Source organism: Tauraco erythrolophus, chromosome 2 (assembly GCF_009769465.1).
Source record: "Tauraco erythrolophus isolate bTauEry1 chromosome 2, bTauEry1.pri, whole genome shotgun sequence".
NCBI classification, from domain to species: Eukaryota; Metazoa; Chordata; class Aves; order Musophagiformes; family Musophagidae; genus Tauraco; species Tauraco erythrolophus.
In genome coordinates this window covers 72,282,095-72,301,545 of record NC_141466.1, presented here as the reverse complement: position 1 = coordinate 72,301,545, position 19,451 = coordinate 72,282,095, and the positions used below count along the sequence as shown (strand labels likewise).

Below are 19,451 nucleotides of genomic sequence, written 5' to 3'. Positions count from 1 at the left end.
AGTTTTGAGATGGAGTCATAGAACCATAGAACGGTTTGGCTTGGAACGGACCTTCAAGACCATCTAGTTCCAACCCTCCCTGCCATGGGCAGGGACACCTTCCACTACACCAGGTTGCTCAAAGCCTCATCCAACCTGGCCTTGAACACTTCCAGAGAGCCACACCAGCTGGGAAGGACCTAAGCAGGTTCGATCCTGCCACATGTGGGTGGGTGGCCAGACTCACACCCTCCTAGCTTGGTTTTCAGTGATTCAGTGGGTCTGCTTGACCTGAGCAGAACCAGCAGTCCATATGGGAGGAAAACAGACCATGGCACCAAGAGGGATGCTGGCTTGGCCAACAGGCAGAGGGTGCAACACATCCACTCCGTCCCATCACCAGTTGGCCAGACCAAGGGTAGGGATCACAACCAAGACAGCACTGAGGCGGAGAGAGGAGAGCCCTGGTGACGTGTGTGGAAGCCAGAAGTAGGTGGATAGCTAGTGAAGAAGTGATTGCTGTGTTAATATCGGCTGCCAGGGAACATGGGGAAGGAGGGAGAAGGTGGAAGAAGGAGCTCCATGGCCCCACTGACCAAACCATGCAACATGGCAGCTGCATTGCAGCAGTTCCCTGACTCCATCTGGGAAGGAATTCTACTATCTGACTGTGCTCCCTACTCCTGCCTTTGCATCCCAGCTGCCTTCCCCATGGTCTTGTGTGAAGCTTCAACCATGAGATGAACGCCCAGGCACCAGGGAGAGAGGGAGGCCACTTACATTTCAATGCCATGACTTCCCACACCCCGCCAGTGTCTCTATTACACTGGTGTCCCAGGCCAAATTCCCCTTTTCCGACCCTCAAATCCATTTGAAAATCAGCAGAGATTGGCCCAGAAACACTACCTAAAGCAATGCTTTGTCTTCACCCGCGTCCCCCCATTTCTTTGCTGCTGAAACCCAATCCTTTGATCTGGATGGAAAGGACGACAAAATTCCAATCGCTGACCCTCTTGAGCGTTTCCAGAAAGGTGTCCCATTTCAGCAGTGCCCAGCCCGGGGAACATGCAGCCCCACCACTGCTGAGCCCTTCTTCTGCTGCTGCACCGCGCAACCAGCAAGGTGCTAGGGTTGAAGCCTGCCTTGCACTGTCACATTTGCAAACCATCCCTTAAATATAAGCCAGAAACCAACTGCATGACTCCCAGGTGTTGCCAGAGTTGCATGTGGTGAGTGATATCTGGCCAGGGCACAGGTTGCCCAGAGAGGTGGTCAATGCTCCATCCCTGGAACCATCCAAGGTCAGGTTGGACGGGGCTTTGAGCAACCTGATCCAGTTGAAGATGTCCCTGCTCATGGCAGGGGGTTGGACGAGATGGCCTTTAACGGTCCCTTCCCACCCAAACCATCCCGTGATTCCATGGGGTCTCCCAGGTGCTTTCTTGAGGTGTGGAGGACAGCCACAAAGCAGCCTCAGAGCAGGGAACAAACCTCCTCCCAGGAACAACCTACCTTGTTTCCGATGGTCATCTTTCAACGGACGTGTCTTACCAAGCTTCATGGCTGAAAAGACTCCTTTCCCGGCTCTGGAAGAAGAGAGGGAAGAAAAAAACACCAACCATCAGTGACTGTATTTTCAGTGCTGTTTTCTGGGACTCAGGGGTGGGAACAGGAGCCTTTCACAGCTCAAAAGTGAGAGAGAAAATATCAGCTAAAAGATTAATCAGGGGCTGCTGCAAACATGCCACAGGGCAGAGTCAAGACAGCAGCTAAACGTGTCGCTTTGTCACCTCAAACCATGAACTGAAAATGAAAACATCCAACCGCTTCCCCTACTACCTTGCTGTGAGAAGAAACATTAAAAAAAAAAAAAAAAGAATAATCTCTTTCTGGATAGATCAGCTGCAAACCTCTGCAGACCCTGAGGTCTTCCTGCAGCCTGTTGCAGCAATGTGATTTTTCTCCTTCCGGCCTGGTAAACAGCAGGTTGGTCTCAGCTCCACGTCTCCCATCTAGACTGAGGTCAGATTCACCCAGGGCAGTTTGGGCTGGACTAGCTGATAAAAATCATGGTTTGCCAGTCGCTTTTCTAAAAATATCCATCATTTCAAGGCCAGTTGAATAAGTGTAACTTCTAGCTCCAAATGCTCCAGCTCAGCAATCAGCCTGTGCGACCACAAGCTCTTCAACAGTTTGGGCTCCTGCGTGACTTGGTGTTTGTGACACACATAAGACAGCAAATACCTACAAATACAGCAGTTGGGAAATAATAGGATTTCTGCACTGTAAACTGGGTTGCTCTCAAACGCAAGCGGGCACAGACTGTTAAAGACAATAAGAGGTATTTTCGGGAGACTGTTCCCTGTTTTTTTTGGAGGTAAGTCCATGCTGCTGTTGCAAAGAGGTCAGAGGTTCTGAGTCACCCTGGTGAAAGTTTAGGGAGGCTGGATGTGATGTGGATTTTTAGCCTGAAGGTTCAGCTGAAAACTTCAGTAGGAAAAAACCTCCACAGGATTTGTGAAACTGAAAGCAGCAAGAAGCAAAAGTCAATAAACGCTCTTCTAGAGAGCAAACAACTGGAGAGAGACTTGAAGGCAACGACCTGTGACTGTTGCAAAAGCAGAAAATGGTAAAGCCAAAGGGAATTGTTTTTTTATCAGAAAATAGAATCATAGAACAGTTTGGGTTGGAAGGGACTTTCAAGACCATCTAGTTCCAACCCCCCCGCCATGGGTAGGGACACCTTCCACTACACCAGATTGCTCAAAGCCTCATCCAACCTGGCCTTGAACACTTCCAGGGATGGGACATCCACAACTTCTTCAGATAACCTGCTGCAGTGTTTCACCACCCTCAAAAATTCCCATTAACAGAAAGCGTTGCTCTTTGCAGAAGCTTTGCAGGTCTGATGGACACGTTCTTGGGCCAGCTTGGAAGCAATGAGGAACCTCATCTCCAGCCTGGACCTCATCTCCAAGCTGGCTGCCAGGGCCAGGGTAGCCGGGGCTCAGCACCAGCCCTGGATGCAGCAGGATGGGGATGTGCTGCCCATGAGCCAGGTGACAGCAGTGAAGCTGTGGGATCCTCCCAGTCTCAGCTTCGATCATCTCTGGCTGGGGCCAAAGGATGAAGTCGCACCCTTTTTTTTTTTCAAAACAAAGAAGTCCTGGCCCTGCAGCCACAGCCTGATGCATCTGTTGTCTTAAATTAACAACTGGGAGTTCACAGGTTGCTGGCAGAGCCAGAGCAAAGAAGAAGAAAATTGAGGGAAATAGGAGGATAATGTACGCACCAGGCGAGGGGGAATCCATTTGGGGCAGAAGGGCAGCATAAGGTACAGGAACTAATCACAGCTGAGGTTTGATGGGGACTAAAGCAATGCTGGGGCCTCAAGGCAGCCCCTGGTAGCTGTGATTGATTCATGGGATGCTCAGTGGAAGGGCAGGTTCTCAATGGACAGAAGGAGGGAAGATGAGGGCTAAGTTTCCACGTCTATAACCCTGCCAGGGAACACCTGCCTCACGGTGCTATGGGGGAAGTAACACTTTTAAGCTATTTACAAACTTTTTTTTTTTTTTTTTTTATGAGCAAATGCTGTAGCAGCTCAGTCTGTGAAACTCCGCTCTGAGACCATTCTCCATCACTGAGTCCTTCCAGCAGCTGCAGGAAATCCAGCAGACACAGAGCCCCCTGTAAGACAACACACTTCCAGGATCGGTTATGTTACAGACCCTTCTTTCCAGATAATTTCTTAAAAATGAAGAAAAAAAACCCAGTAAATCCCACCAGCCATTTGATGAAGGCAATTTGTTTGCAGATGGTTAGTGATAAAATCATGGAATAGTTTGGGCTGGAAGGGACCTTCAAGATCATCCAGTTCCAAACCCCCTGCCATGTGCAGGGACACCTTCCACTACACCAGGTTGCTCAAAGTCTCATCCAACCTGGCCTTGAACACTTCCAGGGATGGGCCATCCACAGCTTCTCTGGGCAACCTGGTCCACTGCCTCACCACCCTCAGTGTAAAATATTTCTTCCTTAGATCTCATAAAAATCTCCCCTCTGTCAGTTTAGAGCCATTGCCCCTTGTCCCATCTGTACCTGTCCCGGGAATTTCTGAGGTTCCTCGGGAACCTCAGAAATCAGGTTCCTCCTCCTTAGAGGAGGCTGAGAGGACACCTGATTACGGCGTACAAGTACTTGAGAAGGGATGGTGGGGAAGTGGGGGAAGGGCTCTTTACGTTAGTGATGGGTGATAGGACAAGAGGAAATGGGTATAAGCTTAGTCAGGGGAGGTTCAGGTTGGATGTTAGAAAGAATTTCTTCTCTGAAAGGGTTGCCAGCCACTGGATTAGGCTGCCCAGGGAAGTGGTTGAGTCCCCATCCCTGGATGTGTTTAAGAAAAGGGTGGATGTACTGCTTAGGGACATGGTTTAATGGGGGATTAGGGACGGTTGGACTGGATGATCTCTAAGGTCTTTTCCAACCTAGAAATTCTATGAAGTAAAACAAAGCAGAAGAGCAACTGGTGATGGAACCAGTGGGACTCTGCAGGGAAGACATTGGCAGCACTGGTCCTCTACCAGGACCCCAAAACAACGAAGTCCTCGCTCGGGACTGAGGTTAGCACAGCATCTGGTGCCCATCAGTAGAACGATGAAGCTGGTTTTGGGCCACGTGGAACAAGATTGGGATTGAGCACCTGGTCCCAGCAGCACTAGCCCAACCCAGATCCTTCCAGAGGGGTGCACGTGGGAGCCGGTGTCACCTCCAGCCCCTCCAGAGCGATGACCCTCACTGTCAGCTGAGCCCCAGTAACCGTGCCGGGGACATGGGCTGCAGGAGCCTCTTGGGGGTCCCAGAAATGATAAATAGCCCAGCAGCCTCTAGCACATCCATGAGATGAGCCTCAGCTCCAGCTGGTTTGGAGAGCGAAGTCCAGCGGGCACAGGGTCCCTTGGTGGCATATAGCTTCCCTGTGCCCGTGCCCTGGGCACATCTCCCCGCTGCTCTTCTCAGCCTGTTACAACATCTGGTGCTGCCTCTTTTCCTTCACCTCTGTCCTTACTGGTACTATCACAGTGGGTGGGAGCCCTGCGGGGGGCAATCATCTGGGAAATGATGGGGTTTAGGGGTCACTCAGGGGAGAAAAGAAAGGAGAATGGGGGGTGAGAAAAAAAAGGAGAATGGGAGGTGAGAAAAAAAAAAAGAAGGAGAATGGGAGGTGAGAAAAAAAAAGAAGGAGAAGCGGGGGGAGCAAAACAAAAGAAGGAGAAGCGGGGGGAGCAAAAAAAGAAGGAAAAAAGATAAAAAGTGGATTTTGGTGGATTTGGGCAGCACTCAGTACATGCTAAGGAAAAGGGAAGCAGCAAGTGAAGGATGAAACGAAGCTGTCCTAGATGCTTTAGAGACAGCTGCCCAGTGGCTCACTCATCCCCCAGACCCATCTGTCACCTTTTCAGAGCCAGATGAGCACCGACACATCCCATCCACCCCCCTCTTCCCCTTCCCATCCCTCGGGGGTACTACCTTCACCCGCAGCTGTCCAGGACTGGCCTTCCCCCAGGAGGAGATGCTGGAAGAGCTCAGCTGAGAGAGGAGAGCAGCCAGCGGTGTGCCTAGGGTGGGGTGGCCATCGCGGTGCCAAGGGCAGTGCCGTGCCCACATGCAGATCGGGGCTGAGCAGGGATGGGGACCGCGGCCAAGGCTCCTCTCCGGGCACAGCAGGGTCTTTGCGGCATTAAGCAAAGGTCGTGCCAACTGCTCTGGCTGCTCCAGCCAGCATCCGACGGCGCGGATGGGAAATCGGGCGCTGGCGGAGAGCTGACACTGTCCCCACATGAATATTACATGAGAACCCGCGAACCTGAGACGCCAACACAGGCTGCGGCAGCACCGAGAGCCCCCTCCATTGCCGAAGCCCGGCTTGAGCCTGGTTTGCTAAAGAACCGAGACACCGGAGAAGATGATAGAATCACAGAACTGTTTCAGTTGGAAGGGACCTCAAAGATCATCCAGTTCCAACCTCCCTGCCATGGGCAGGGACACCTTCCACTACACCAGGTTGCTCAAAGCCTCATCCAACCTGGCCTTGAATACTTCCAGGGATGGGGCAGCCACAACTCCTCTGGGCAACCTGGCCCAGTGCCTCACCACCCAAGATGCTGCTGCCCGCTCCCCTCCAAAATGGTGCAGGCTGCTGGCCCATCACAACCCAGTTTGGCAGCAGGGTCAAGACTGTGTTCCTGCAAGTTTTGGGGTGTAGGATGGAACACCTTGCCTCTGTTCCCAAGCAGGGACAGGCTTCCAAGCAAGCTCAAACCCATATGAGACACCAGAGCATCCACCCAGCCTCCCACCACACTCGCCCCGTGGATTTTCTGATGTTTGATATGGGACCGAGCAGGTGAATGGTCTTCAGTTGATGGTGAAGCACATGTCCTCCATTTAGTTTGCTGTTCCCAGAAGCACTTGGCTTTGCCCTTTAGGGTTCCACCTGTACGACTCTTCGGGACGCGGGCACAAAGGCAGGGTTGGAGGCACAGGCAGGGAGGTGGAAGCAGTCCCTCCCTCCCGGCCAGCTTCTAGTTAAAGATACTGTTACAGGTTACTGGTTAATTATTCATGGCTGAAAAGGACATTTTAATCATTGCATTTTACTGGGGAGTTTGGAACAGGGTTTCCACGGCTCATTTCTTTGCAGGAATTACACCGCCTCCATCGCCCCCATGCTAACAAGACTTCCAGTTCTCCCACCCGTACCAGGGACAGACCCCACAGGATCATCCTACACACACCGCCCTGGAGCCCAGGGAAGACCCCACCCCTCGGACCCACCCTCCTCTCCCCCATCCCTGCACAGCCGGACTGTGGAGGGCGGTCAGTGAGGACCGGGCTGCTCCATGCAGAGAGATCTCTTCCCATCTTGTCTTGAAGACATTTCTCTCCTTTCCCCTCATCTCTTACACCATTAATCAGGAAGGCCCATCAGTAAGATACCGCCATAAACTGATCCTGCAGCTGCAGAGCACTAAATATGAGCCGGAAGAGCCCTCACTGACTGGTAAGTGCCCTGTGGTGGCCGCAGGGATCATCCCCTGGATGCAGGGCACCAGCCTGCGCTGGCAGGAGATCCCAGCTTAGGTTTCAGTAGATCTGCCATACTGGAGAGCTGGAGGATGCTGTTGTTGGGAGAGAGCTCAGACACAACCTGGTCTGGTACCAACAGGAGGGATAAAAGAAAGGCAGAAGCTGAAGAAACTTGTCTACATGGATGATGTGGCAGCCTGATCTGTGGGCACAGGAGCTGCAAAGCTGGTGCCAAGTCCCATTTGCCCAGCCCTGCACTGATGACCTCCACTCAGACCTTCTCCTACCCTGACCCCTGGTCGGGTTGTCCATGTCCAAGCTGGGAAACTCTCCCCCCTGCCAGGACCCATCAGAACCTTATGGGAGCCAGGCTTCTCTCCAGACCTCATGGTTCCTTTCCAGTGCTACCAGGGACCACTCCAAGCCTGTCTTTTACATTTGGCTTTTGCTGTAGATAAATATTCCCTGCAGACATCAAGGTCTCAGGCCACACATCATCCAAGAGATCCAAGCTCCTCCAGAGCTTGCAAGCTCAGCTTTAGAGAAAGGGAGAGCACACCAGGTACCGGATCAGCCACAACACAAACTGGGAAAGCTGGAAACAAGAAGGAGGAGAAGGCGCAGGGAGAGCAAAACCTACTTGTGCTCCTTCGTCTTCTCTTTGCCTTTGCTGGAGCCGGTGGCCACGCATCAGGGGAACAAAAAGCAAACAAGCTTCAGTGCACTTCGAGTGCTTCAAATCAGACCGTAACGTCAGATCAGGCTGCTTTTCCCTTCGCAGCTTCCCTGCTCCTCCCACGTGCTCCCTGTGCCCCAGCCCCAGGCTGTGGTCATAGGCAACCTTCTTCAGCCAGGCTGGCCCCAGACCACCCTGTCCTGCCCACATCTGTAGTTGAGGTGGATCACATTTCTCTGTCACCCTCTGCCAGGCTAGAGGTGATTAGGGGAACCACACCAGGAGCTGGAGGTGATGGGCATTCACTGGATGCCTGTATGGGGCCAGTAAAGCAGCTACAGATGTTCACACATATGAGCAGGTAGATGCACAGATTGGAGATGCTAGCAGAGCTGGAGACAAGGCTGTTTCTCCTTCTTGGTAGATGGGAGTGATCTTCCTCAACCTCCCACAAAAGTATATTCATATCAGCCCTCCAGAGAGGGCTCAGCTGGAGGAGATCATGGAATCACAGAATGGTTTGGGTGGGAAGGGATCTTCAAGGTCATCAAGTTCCAACCCCCCTGCCATGGGCAGGGACACCTTCCACTACACCAGGTTGCTCAAAGCCCCATCCAGCCTGGCCTTGAACACCTCCAGGGATGGGGCAGCCACAATTCCACTGAGCAACCTGTTCCAGTACCTCACCACTCTCAGATGGGCTGGATCTGGGAGTCCTCATCCCTGCCCAGAATGACACTGCATCCTCCCGCCCCAACACCAGGCAGGAAACATTGACTCCTCACCTCCCTTTTTCGCTTTGCAGACCCCTGCTCTGCCTCTGCTTTCTGCCTTTTCAAACCCATTTTCCTTCTCTCATGGTTCCTACATGTCTCTGTTCAGGTCCTGCCTCCCTGGTCCCTCTTTCTTTCCTGGCTAATCTCCCCCTATTAGGCATCAGCAAAGTGGGGAGGAGAAAGCAATTAACCAGCTCTAGAAAGTAATTAGAAGGGCTGCTTTTTAATTACAGCTTGTTACTCTACCCCATGGCCACATCTGTGCTGGGGACATAGGGCAGGAGGGTGGCTTCAGAGCACAGACCTCTGGCTCTCTGTGCACTGAGCTGCTGGAAAACCACCCAGAAAAAAAGACTGTGTTGCTGGATGGGTTTTTAGAGATGTGGAGTCCAGAAGACCCAGCTCCAGCACAAGACAGAGGATCAGGACTCAGCACTGGGTGGGAGCTTGGGAAGAGCAGGGTCCTCTTGTTCAGCCAAGGAAACCCACCTAAGAGCTGCTTCAGATGCACACACTCCTGCCCTCTCCTCACACCGATGCTTGCTCCAAGAGAGAATCTGAAGAAATTATTCCCTTGCCAGCTGAGCTCCTCGTGGGAACAAGCCAAGAGTAATGCCAGCAGCTCCCCTGGTTCATCTGCATTGGAAAAGTTGCCCTAGTGCCCCTGCCCAGGGCCGGGGAGAGGATGTAAACCACTCCATGCTTTCTCTGGCAGCTCGTGGACATGGTCCGAGCTCCCCGTGGAGCCATGGCTCATTGCCATCTCACCTGGCACCGTGGCTGGTTGGTCCGGGTCTCAACATGTGAGCCCTTGGCATGGCTGTAGGGATAAGCATCGCCGGTGCAAGACCCTTCCCTGCCATAGCCAGGCTAGGAAACTCTCCTTTTTCCCCTCGGTGCCGACTCAAACTGCCAGGATGGAGGGCAACACCCTTGGGCAGGTGCGACAGGGCAGCGCCTGAGCCCCTGTCCTGCCTCTGTTCATTTCACTGGTGCAAACGTGGCCTGGATGAGGGATGCGAGAACATATCTGTGGTTGCCCTCTTGCTCCCAGCATCTCCATCCTCTGCTCTCCGGGCTCCCTGTTCCAAACCAGCTCCATGGTGCTGCTGGTCCTGGGCACTCGGATTGTCAGTGCCGGGGTGAATGAACTGACTGCACTGCGTGAGAGGTCCAGAGGTCCTTCTCCAGGGGCGGGGGGAGCAGCTGACACCAGGCCATTCATTCTCCCTCCCTTCTTTTATCCCTTCCCCTCCATCCCTGACTGCTAAAGGTGCCTCTTGGACTCCAGACAGCCCCAGTTTGGGCTCTGGGTGCCTGGAAAAGGGCATGGATTTTCCATCATTTTATGCCTTCACTGGCACAGGTGGGCTCGTGGTCCTGCCCTGCGGCCGTTGTGAGGGGACACTGTGACACTGCTGCAAAGGGCTAAGGGCTGGGGCTGGAGAGGGATGGGGGGATCAGGGTACCTGAAGGGTAACATGAGGTGTCTCTTCTCTCTCCCCTTGGCCTTAGCTCTGCAATCACAACAAGCGATTTGTTCAGGCGTGATTCATCCCACTGTGGCGACAAAGACCCCCGCCTGCCTCCTCCCCCTCGAAAGCCCCATCAGCAACATGCACCGAGGCATCAACCACACCCAGTTCTCAAGGATGTCAGAGGGAGGTCTCGCTGCGACAGGACTTCCTAACCTGCTGGCATCAGGGCGCAGAGATAGTGACAGTGCTGGTGGTGCCAGGATGAGCTGGGAGAGGAGAGGGTGCATGAACAAGACACAGCAATGGAGAGAAAAAGAGCATTGCTTCAGGGTGGAAGGATGCATGGTATGGCTCTGGGATGGCTGGTGTTGTGCATAGATGGATGGACAGGTAGCATCACAGTAGGATGGATGGGTGGGATAGGTGGATAGAATGGTACTGGGATGAATGGACAGACAGATCTGTACTGCAGTGGATAGATGGATGGATGGATGGATGGATGGATGGATGGATGGATGGATGGATGGATGGATGGAAGGATGGACGGATGGACGGATGGACGGACAGATCGTGAGAATTGCAGTGATAGATGGAAAGAAACGCAATGAGGTGGATGGATGCATAGGATTGTCTTGAGATGGACAGAGTGGTGGATGGTAAGAACTGCATTGGGATGGATGGAAGGATGGATGGATGGATGGATGGATGGATGGATGGAATGGCACTGGGATGAATGGACAGATAGATCTTGTACTGCAGTGGATGGATGGATGGATGGATGGATGGATGGATGGATGGATGGATGGATGGATGGTGAGAACTGCAGTGACAGATGGATGGAAAGAAATGCAATGAGGCGGATGGATGCACAGGATTGTCTTGAGATGGACTGATGGACAGATTGGTGGATGGTGAGAACTGCATTGGGATGAATGGGTGGATGGGTGGATTGATGGGTAAATAGCTAGGCAGACAGGCAAATATTACCCTCAAAGGTCCTTTGGAAGGCCCCTGAATAGAAGGAAATGTGTCCTTGCTGGACGTAGGGGACAATAGACCGAATACAAAGAAGCCCTGCTCTTTGGGGAGGAGGGGATGGGGTGAACACAAGAAAGCTCTGCTCCCCATGAAGAAGAGGGCAGGAAGCAGGTAGGATCTTCCCCCAGGTCCAAATGTCATGCAGGGACGGGTATGACAACACATGTCACACACATGCACACACGATGCCCAAATGGCCTGAGCGATGCAGGGGGTCCATGTCCAGTACCTAAGATCTTCAGGGTCTTCGCTGTTTGGAAGAGACACAGCCAGGAGGATGAACATGAGGAAGAAACAAACCCACCCAAAAAGATATACCCCGCCCCCAGCCCGTGGGACCTGGCCATGACAGGGGAAGGGGCTAATGGCTGCCATCCCCTCCACTCCGGGTGGATCCTCCTGGGCTGATGCTGAGAAGGTCTCAGCTGGCACTGCATGGCGAGGAGGCATGGTCCCACAGCTCTTTGCGACCAGCCAGGTCCTGCTTGCCAGTGGCTCTTCTGCAGGTTCCTTCTGCATCCTCTCCACCTCCCCTCAAATACTGAGCAGCAGCAATGAAGAACAGACTTACAGGGATGGGTTGGGGCTGGGATCATGGTCCTGGACTCACTCACACCAGATAAATTTATCAGCTCTTATTCATGGTGCCTTTGGGAGTCCTCTAGCCCTACAGATGGGGTGATCATCATCGTAATTTGCAGGATTTGGCTGTAGACGGACCACAGGACCTGCCTTTCCTTTGCAACGTGACATGGAGGAGGTCTGCAGGTGTGGCTGGGTCCTGCAGAAAACTCCTGGAGCACAGGGCTCATGTTCTACCCTATAGCCCTTCCTTCCTTGCAGGCTTCAGCTCAGCTTCAAGCCCTCACATGCTGTCCTGCACTTACAAGACCCAGCGCTGTGCTGCTGGTACATGAACCATTGGTTCCACCCAGGTCTGGAACATGCATCCCGCTCTCCTGGCTTAAGATTTGGGAATTAATTTGAATTAAGGAAGATTTGGAGCTTAAACCAGATTGTATCTGGCACTGTATCCCAAATCCTGGGTGCATTTATGGCTAGACAGTCACATATTCATGGGACTGGGATGGGCTGGGATGAGAGCAACCTCCCGCCACCCCAAAAAGCCAAGATCTCACCAGTCATGACATTTTGGTACCTTGCTACTGACTTGTATCCATCGTTAAACTTAATCCTGAGTGAGGCACCAAAGAGAAAGAGAGGAAAAAAATAATAATACCAGTGTCAGGCTTCTCGAAACAGCCCATCAGCAGTGAAGGACACATGGACGTTAAGCAACCTGGTGTAGTGGAAGTTGTCCCTGCCCATGGCTGGGGGGTTGGAACTAGATGATCTTTGAGGTCCCTTCCAACCCAAACCATTCTATGATTCTATGGACTTGGTGAGTGCAGGGACATCGCTTCCAAGGAGGGGTGGTGGTGTGTCCAAGCCACAGTTCCCTGTCACAGGGTGCTCAAAGGCAGCTGATGGGTGGTAACTTCAGCCCAGGCTCCTCTGCTCACACTGTCTCCAGGAAAAACTCAGCCAGAGACAGGATCCGCGCTTCTGGCACAGGGCACAAGAGCCGTCACCACCCCAGCAGCTGGCATCATCCGTCGCTCTGGCCAGGTCTGGAAGATCTCCTACACTGGAATGGTTTGGGGTCAATCTAGATCAGCTTCCAGGAAATATGTCAAGATGCTGGAGGCTCTAGAGTCCTTGAGACCTACAGCAGCATCCCGTCCATTGCTTTGAACATCTTTTCCTACGCCTTTTTCCTGCTTTTCAGGGTCCTTGGGATGCATTTTTTCCTAGCAATTTAATGGTGCACTGGAAGGGTTGCAAAAAGGATGGGGGAAACTCGACGGGCTGATTGTCTTTGGGAGATGATTTCACTTTTCTTTGCTCAGGACGAGAAGGACCCTGGACTTGCCCATTTATGCTGATGGAGACCTTGGTCCGGTGTGTGACATCCCTAAGGCATGTGCCCAAATGCCACACTTGAGTTAGCAATTTTGGACTCTCCTTATCTACTTGAAGGTTACGAACTGTCCACACTGGTCTTCCACGATAGCCACAGATGGAGACACACACATCCAAAGGCCAAGTCAGATCCTACATGGGTAAACATCCCTTGGGAGATTCCTCCTTCCTTTGACCTTAGGGGCAACCTAGGAAGATTGGGATCATGGCAAGAGCCTTGCTGAGCTTCCTAGGGCCATGCAGGATGGTGCTGGGATGCACCTCATGCATTACCTGATTTCTACCTCTCTATAGACACAGCAGCTCTGGAAAGCCAGCATAAGCAGCAATAGCACCAAGCAAACATGTCTGTACCATTGACCAGCCCAGGTTGACCAGCAAAGCACTCAGGCCTGACAGAAGAAGGGAGTCCTGCTTCTCCCAGCCTCCCGTCATGGGTATTTTCATCCCCAAGTTCAACTCCAGTGCTTGTTAATGACCCCAGCTCTGGAGCAAGTGACCCATGGGCATAATGAATTGGCAGGCGGAGGGTTGAACTCAACCAGACGTGTTTTGGATCCACTGGGCACGCACAAGAAAAGACATGATCAATAATTCACCGTGACCAGATTGCTTGCGGCTCTGGAGCTCTGTCCTGCCCATGAATATTTCAAGGTCAACAGCTATCAAGTGATGCTTCCTGGGATCTCAGTTTCAAGGTGGTCAGGAGCCGTGACATGCACAGCCCTATCCCACACACATTTTGGCAGTCCAGCATGGTCTCCCCTCTCCCTGAACCACCTCTGGAAGTGCCCATCTCTCTTCACTAGCCACAGAGGCAATCTAAGGACACGTCTGTATCAGGAAATAAACAGGCCAAGGCTCATTCTCTGGCCATGACATGGCTCGTGTCTGTACAGGTAAAGCCCTTTCTCTCCACAAACTGCATCCCAGCTACCTGTTGGAGAGGTCTCTGGTCTACCATAGAACCATAGGACGGTTTGGGTTGGAAGACCCAAGACCATCCAGTTCCAACTTCAAGACCATCCAGTTCCAACCCCCCTGCCATGGGCAGGGACACCTTCCACTACACCAGGTTCCTCAAAGCCTCATCCAACCTGGCCTTGAACACTTCCAGGGATGGGGCAGCCACAACCTCTCTGGGCAACCTGTTCCAGTGCCATCACCACTCTCAGAGGGAGGAATTTCTGCCTTAGATCTCATCTTTCAGTTTAAAGCCATTGCCCCATGTCCTGTCATATTGCAGCCCTGTGCTTTCATCAATATATATTGATGTATATGGAGCCAAAGCCATGCTGGGAACCTTGCTAACGCCCTAACAGCTGGGAAGGTGCTACCCCCTGTGCCCTGGCTTGCTTCATCATATGGATGCTGTAAAGGGTGAGCAGGTCCCTGGCCTGTGAGCCCTGGTGTAATACATAAATCTAGACTAGACAGATCTAAGCCTCCAAGTTTGACATTTAGGCTTGGATTTAAGCAAGACTTTCAACATGTCCCAGCTCTGCAGAGGCAGGATTTCAGGGCTAGTGTCTGAGCAGGGCTGGTGTGGGTATTTACCTAGAGTGCTGCTCTTCTTCCGCGTCATCTCCAAGGCTAGGGCATTTGCAGAGAGAGAAGAAAAAAACAAACCACTGTGATATGAAGATGGAGGGTTCTTCCATTGCGTCAACGTTTTAAAAAACCAGGATGATTCGCTTCAGGAAGAACTTCAGAACATTCCAACACAGCAAACCACTCCATGCAGGAGAACTCATGACTACCCTGCACTGGGCCAATCCTCCCTCCACCACCCCTGGCTGTACCTGTGGGGTCCATGCATGACCCAAGCTGGGTTTTCTGTGGCTATTTGACTGGCTGAGCTCCACACGAGAGTGGAAGTGAACTGGTCCTCTCCACCCCGACCTCCTTCCCACACTTCTCCCTTTTGCTTGGGGTGAATCTGCCTGAGAACGATGCTCTGATGGTTTTAGCAGCACCGGTCCAAAGGCACCTCTGCTCCTGACTCCATTCGAGTTGCCTCCCCTCTCCCCAGAGCAGACCCTGCAGGTGCTGGGGATGAGGCAGAGGTCCCACGCATGGTGATCCATGCTTGGAAAGCTGCTGGGTTGCTCTCAGACGGCTGCTTCAAGCAAAGCACGGGGGTTCTGTTTACACCAGTGACAAAAGTCTCACACTTGGGGCACCTGCTGGGCTGCAGACACACGAGGGTAAAACACTCATAGAGGCGCCCTGCAAAGGAGGGAGAGAGGATGGGGATGACTTCTATCAGGGCAAGGCATCACCCGGGAGCCAGCACTGGCCAAGGAGGACACTCTAATAGGTGTAAGAAATTAAAAATAAAACAAAAAAAAAGGTCTTTTTGTCCCAAGTCTGAGCTGTGTTCGTGGAGACCAGATTGCTCCTGAGGGTAGGAGTCAGAGCCCAGCATGGTGTCTGCAGTTAAGGCTATTTCTCCCCAAACCATGTCACTTGAGCACATTTCAATGTGAGAAACCATCTCTCCAGGGGCTATTTCAGCTGGGGTGCTAATGGTTTTCCTCCTCCTCACTTGTACCAGCTGCTTTCTCCTTGTCTTGTCTCCAACTGGCCACCCAAGACCCACGTGCAAAACAGGGAGGCAGCCCACGTGGGAGAAGATGAGCAGTCAGAACTGGTCAGCAGAGACTTACTGCTGAGTTTCACCTTTGGTGGGGCTTTGATCTGCTGGTAGCACCAAAGCCTAGTCACCTGCATGGTGGGAACCTGGTGCAGAGACATCCACGGGGCTCTGCAGGAGCTGGATCGAATACAATGTGCGGACCCTTTGCTGATGCAGATGAATCTGGCATGAGGTGAAGGCACAACCTTCAAAAGCCTTGATGGAGATTTGCAGGCTGGGGCACTGCTCTGCTCCATGGGAAGGTGGCAGGACTGCCTCAGGCCATGCTGAGGATGGAGAGGGCTGCGCCTCTGCTACCAGACCTGCCAAAGCTGTGTGATCTCTGGACTGAACCATCTCGGGGATGTCTACGACTGAGACATCAAATCATAGAATGGTTTGGGTTGGAAGGGACCTTAAAGACCATCCAGTTCCAACATCCCTGCCATGGGCAGGGACACCTTCCACCACACTAGGTTGCTCAAAGCCTCATCCAACCTGGCCTTGAACACTTCCAGGGATGGGTCAGCCACAGCTTCTCTGGGCAACCTGCTCCAGTACCTCATCACCCATCAGAGGTGCTTCAGCCCTTGCATAATCTTCGTGACCTCCTCTGGACCCGCTCCAACAGCTCCATGTCCTTCTTGTGTTGGGGACCCCAGAGCTGAAAGCAGCACTGCAGGGGGGGTCCTACAAGAGCAGAGTAGAGGAGCAGAATCTCCTCCCTCAACCTGCTGCCCACGCTGCTTTGGATGCAGCCCAGGACACGGTTGGCTTTCTGGGCTGCCAGCGCACACTACCGGCTCATGGCGAGCTTCTTATCACCCAACCGTCCATCAGCAGGCACGAGTTATGCCATAAGGAAGCATGGCTGAGGGCTGTGTTTTAAGAGGAACATTTCCAGCAAGGCAGCAGCCTCCAACAAACTGCTCTCTGCAGGTCTGGTGAGACTGCAGCCGGATTTCTCAGTGCGCTGTTTGTCTCTGCCTGAATCATTACAAAGGTGTTCCGGGCCCTCGGGTACTTTTCTTTGTCACGGAGGAAAAATAGCAAAAATTGCTTTGCATCTGCACTTCCTTGCCAGGAATCCTGCTGGGATTTTATGGGGAGCAAATGGCCATCTGTCCTGGTTTCAGCTGGGGCAGAGTGCGTTTTTCTTTTCAGCAGCCAGAAGAGCTCTGTGTTTTGGTTTAGTCTGGGATTTGCCAGGAGAAGAATGCTGACAGTGCACTGATGTTGATAGTTGGTGCTGAGACATCAAAGACCTTTCAGCCTCCCGTGTTTTGCCACTGTGCAGGAGCACAACAGGCTGGGGGAAGCACGGCTGGGACAAAGGGCTTCCAACTCCCCTTATGATTTCAGCTTAGATTTAGGATTGAGAGAGCTAATTTGGCCAATAAAGTATTCCATATCATGCAACATCATGCCCAGTGTATAGGTGAGGATTGACTGGGAAGTTGGGATTCTCAGGGTCTCTCTCTCCCTCTCTCTCTCTTTCAATCTCTTTTCTGGCCTATTTCCCTTCTGGGATTGTGGTTACATTATTATCATGATATTATCTATATTATCATATTTTAATTAATATTTTAATCATTATTACTTTAATTATTATTATTAAATTGTTCTTATCTCAACCTACAAGTTTCCTTCCCTTTTCCCCTTTAATTCTTTTGCCTGTTCCCCAGGGCTGCGGGAGCGGCTACCTGGTGTTTAATTGCCAGCTGGGCTAAACCACGACACCTTCACTTAAGGCTTTGTTATAGAATCATAGAATCTATGAATCAAATCATAGAATGGTTTGGGTTGGAAGAGACCTTAAAGACCATCCAGTTACAAGGCCACGGGCAGAGATACCTTCCACTACACCAGGTTGCTCAAAGCCCCATCCAACCTGGCCTTGAACACTTCCAGGGATGGGGCAGCCACAACTTCTCTGGGCAACCTGGTCCGGTGCCTCACTACTCCCAGAGGGAAGAATTTCTTCCTTAGATCTCATAGAAATCTCCCCTCTTTCAGTTTAAAGCCATTGCCCCTTGTCCTGTCACTACACGCCCTTGTCCAAAGTCCCTCTCCAGCTTTCTTGCAGCCCCTTTAGGTACTGGAAGGCTGCTCGAAGGTCTCCCCAGAGCCTTCTCTTTTCCAGGCTAAACAGCCCCAACTCTCTCAGCCTGTCTTGTTCCCACAGCTGAGGGTCAGGTGGTCCCTGCACAGCACACGTTGGGACAAAGCTTTCAAGTCTTGTTTTGCTACAGGAGATAAAGCACAGACTGGCAAATAGAGGGCAAACGCATCCCTTGCTCAGCGCTGCCCAACAGCTCAGTGCTGTTATCATCCCAAACATCCCCACCAGCCTTCCCTAGAGCGACGGTTACCTCCTTGGGAGCCCTTGGATGTAAGGACCTCCCCACCTCTAAGCCACCGGAAGCAGGTGACACTAGCCAGGAACCTGGCCAGACCTCCACACCTGACTGCACGCAGGTCTGACCTTCCAGGCAAAAAAGCTAAGTCTGAGCCCAGGCAGAAGTTCAGTGACTTTCAAGGCTACAGGTCAACAGTAAAGGTTTGGAGCCAGCTTGGTGGTCAGTGTGTGGTCCCACTGTGATCCAGTTTTGAAAAACACATTTAAAAAGCCCTGAAGGGGTTATTTATTTACTTCTTGACTTTTTTTAACCAGGTGGATCTGCGCCATGCCCCGGCCGTCGGCTTGGCCAGGCAGGCGGAGGTGTTGACAGTGAAAGCGCAATTCATGGCTGCACTTAAAGGTTTTTTTGCCTTTCACCATCCCAGAGCCCAACCCTCATCTGTGCTTCCATTTGGACCGTTTATTCACCCTGTACAAACTTGTGCCTCCCCTGTCCCATTCCCTCACCCGAGATTTTGCCCAGAAAACAAGAGAATTCACGTCGTGCCAACGTCTCCTATGAACTGAAGTCATTGCTTTGAGCACGGAGGAGCAAACACAATATTTCCACCCACTGCAAGGTCTGTGTCTTCTCCTGACAGCACCGGGACCGAGCCTGGCTGCAAATAACTCCGATATAATCCCCGCTGCTGGCACAGGTTTCCAACACGCATCTCGCCGCATCGCTGACACCTCGATTAGGCTGCATGCGAACGGCCGAGAAGCATTTGGCGAGCTCAGAACTAGTTATGTATTTATTCCTCGTTGCTGCTGCTTTTCCCATTTCAAGGTCTGTTTGCTTCCCCCCCCCTCCCCTTCTGTATCCCCTCAGGAAAGGGAATCAGCTGAATAATGACAATAATGTCCCTAATGAGCCAGGGGAGGAGGTAAACAGCTCTATGATGGAGAGGACATTGACAGAAAGCTTGTAGAAATCCAGGGAGACCTTTCCACTGCCTTCATTCGCATTCAAAGCCCTCCCAGGGGGAAATAGAGGGTGGAAATAGACTGTGAGGACACACAGAATTACAGGCAAAGGGGCTGCCAAGAAGATTTCAAGTTCAACTTCTTCCCCAAACGGCATCAGCTCGCCCCAAGACGGTCCTCAGATGTGCATCCAGCTGGTACTTCAGCATCTCTAGGGACGGAAGCTGGACTCTCTCCCAGTCAGATCTGGGGTTTCTCTCCCCTTATCTCCCTGCTGCCTCGCAGAAATTTGATTTTTGGCTGTTCTGTGCCAAAAATGACAAGCAGCTCATCCTGAACCCAACCTAACCCTTGAAGGCAAGGTGGGAGCTGGACTTGGCTTTGAACTTGGTCACCTTGGTTCGGCCAGGTCTAAAGGTTGGTGTGGCACAGCGGGGATGCCCGCCTCAGTCCCCACTCTGAGCAG

General features: G+C 52.2%; 1 protein-coding gene across 5 annotated transcripts in view; it reads right to left on the bottom strand.

Annotated features, from left to right (window-relative positions):
• Positions 1-19,451, bottom strand: part of OTOF (otoferlin) — a 110,929-nt gene that overhangs the window by 43,038 nt on the left and 48,440 nt on the right. For 4 of the 5 annotated variants that reach the window (XM_086624725.1, XM_086624714.1, XM_086624722.1 and 1 more), the window contains one exon: positions 1,492-1,565. In XM_086624725.1, the coding sequence (XP_086480851.1) occupies positions 1,492-1,565 (74 nt within the window). Of the gene's footprint in view, positions 1-1,491; positions 1,566-7,708; positions 7,739-19,451 lie in introns of all 5 variants that reach the window. The other variant, XM_086624733.1, reaches the window with a different exon arrangement.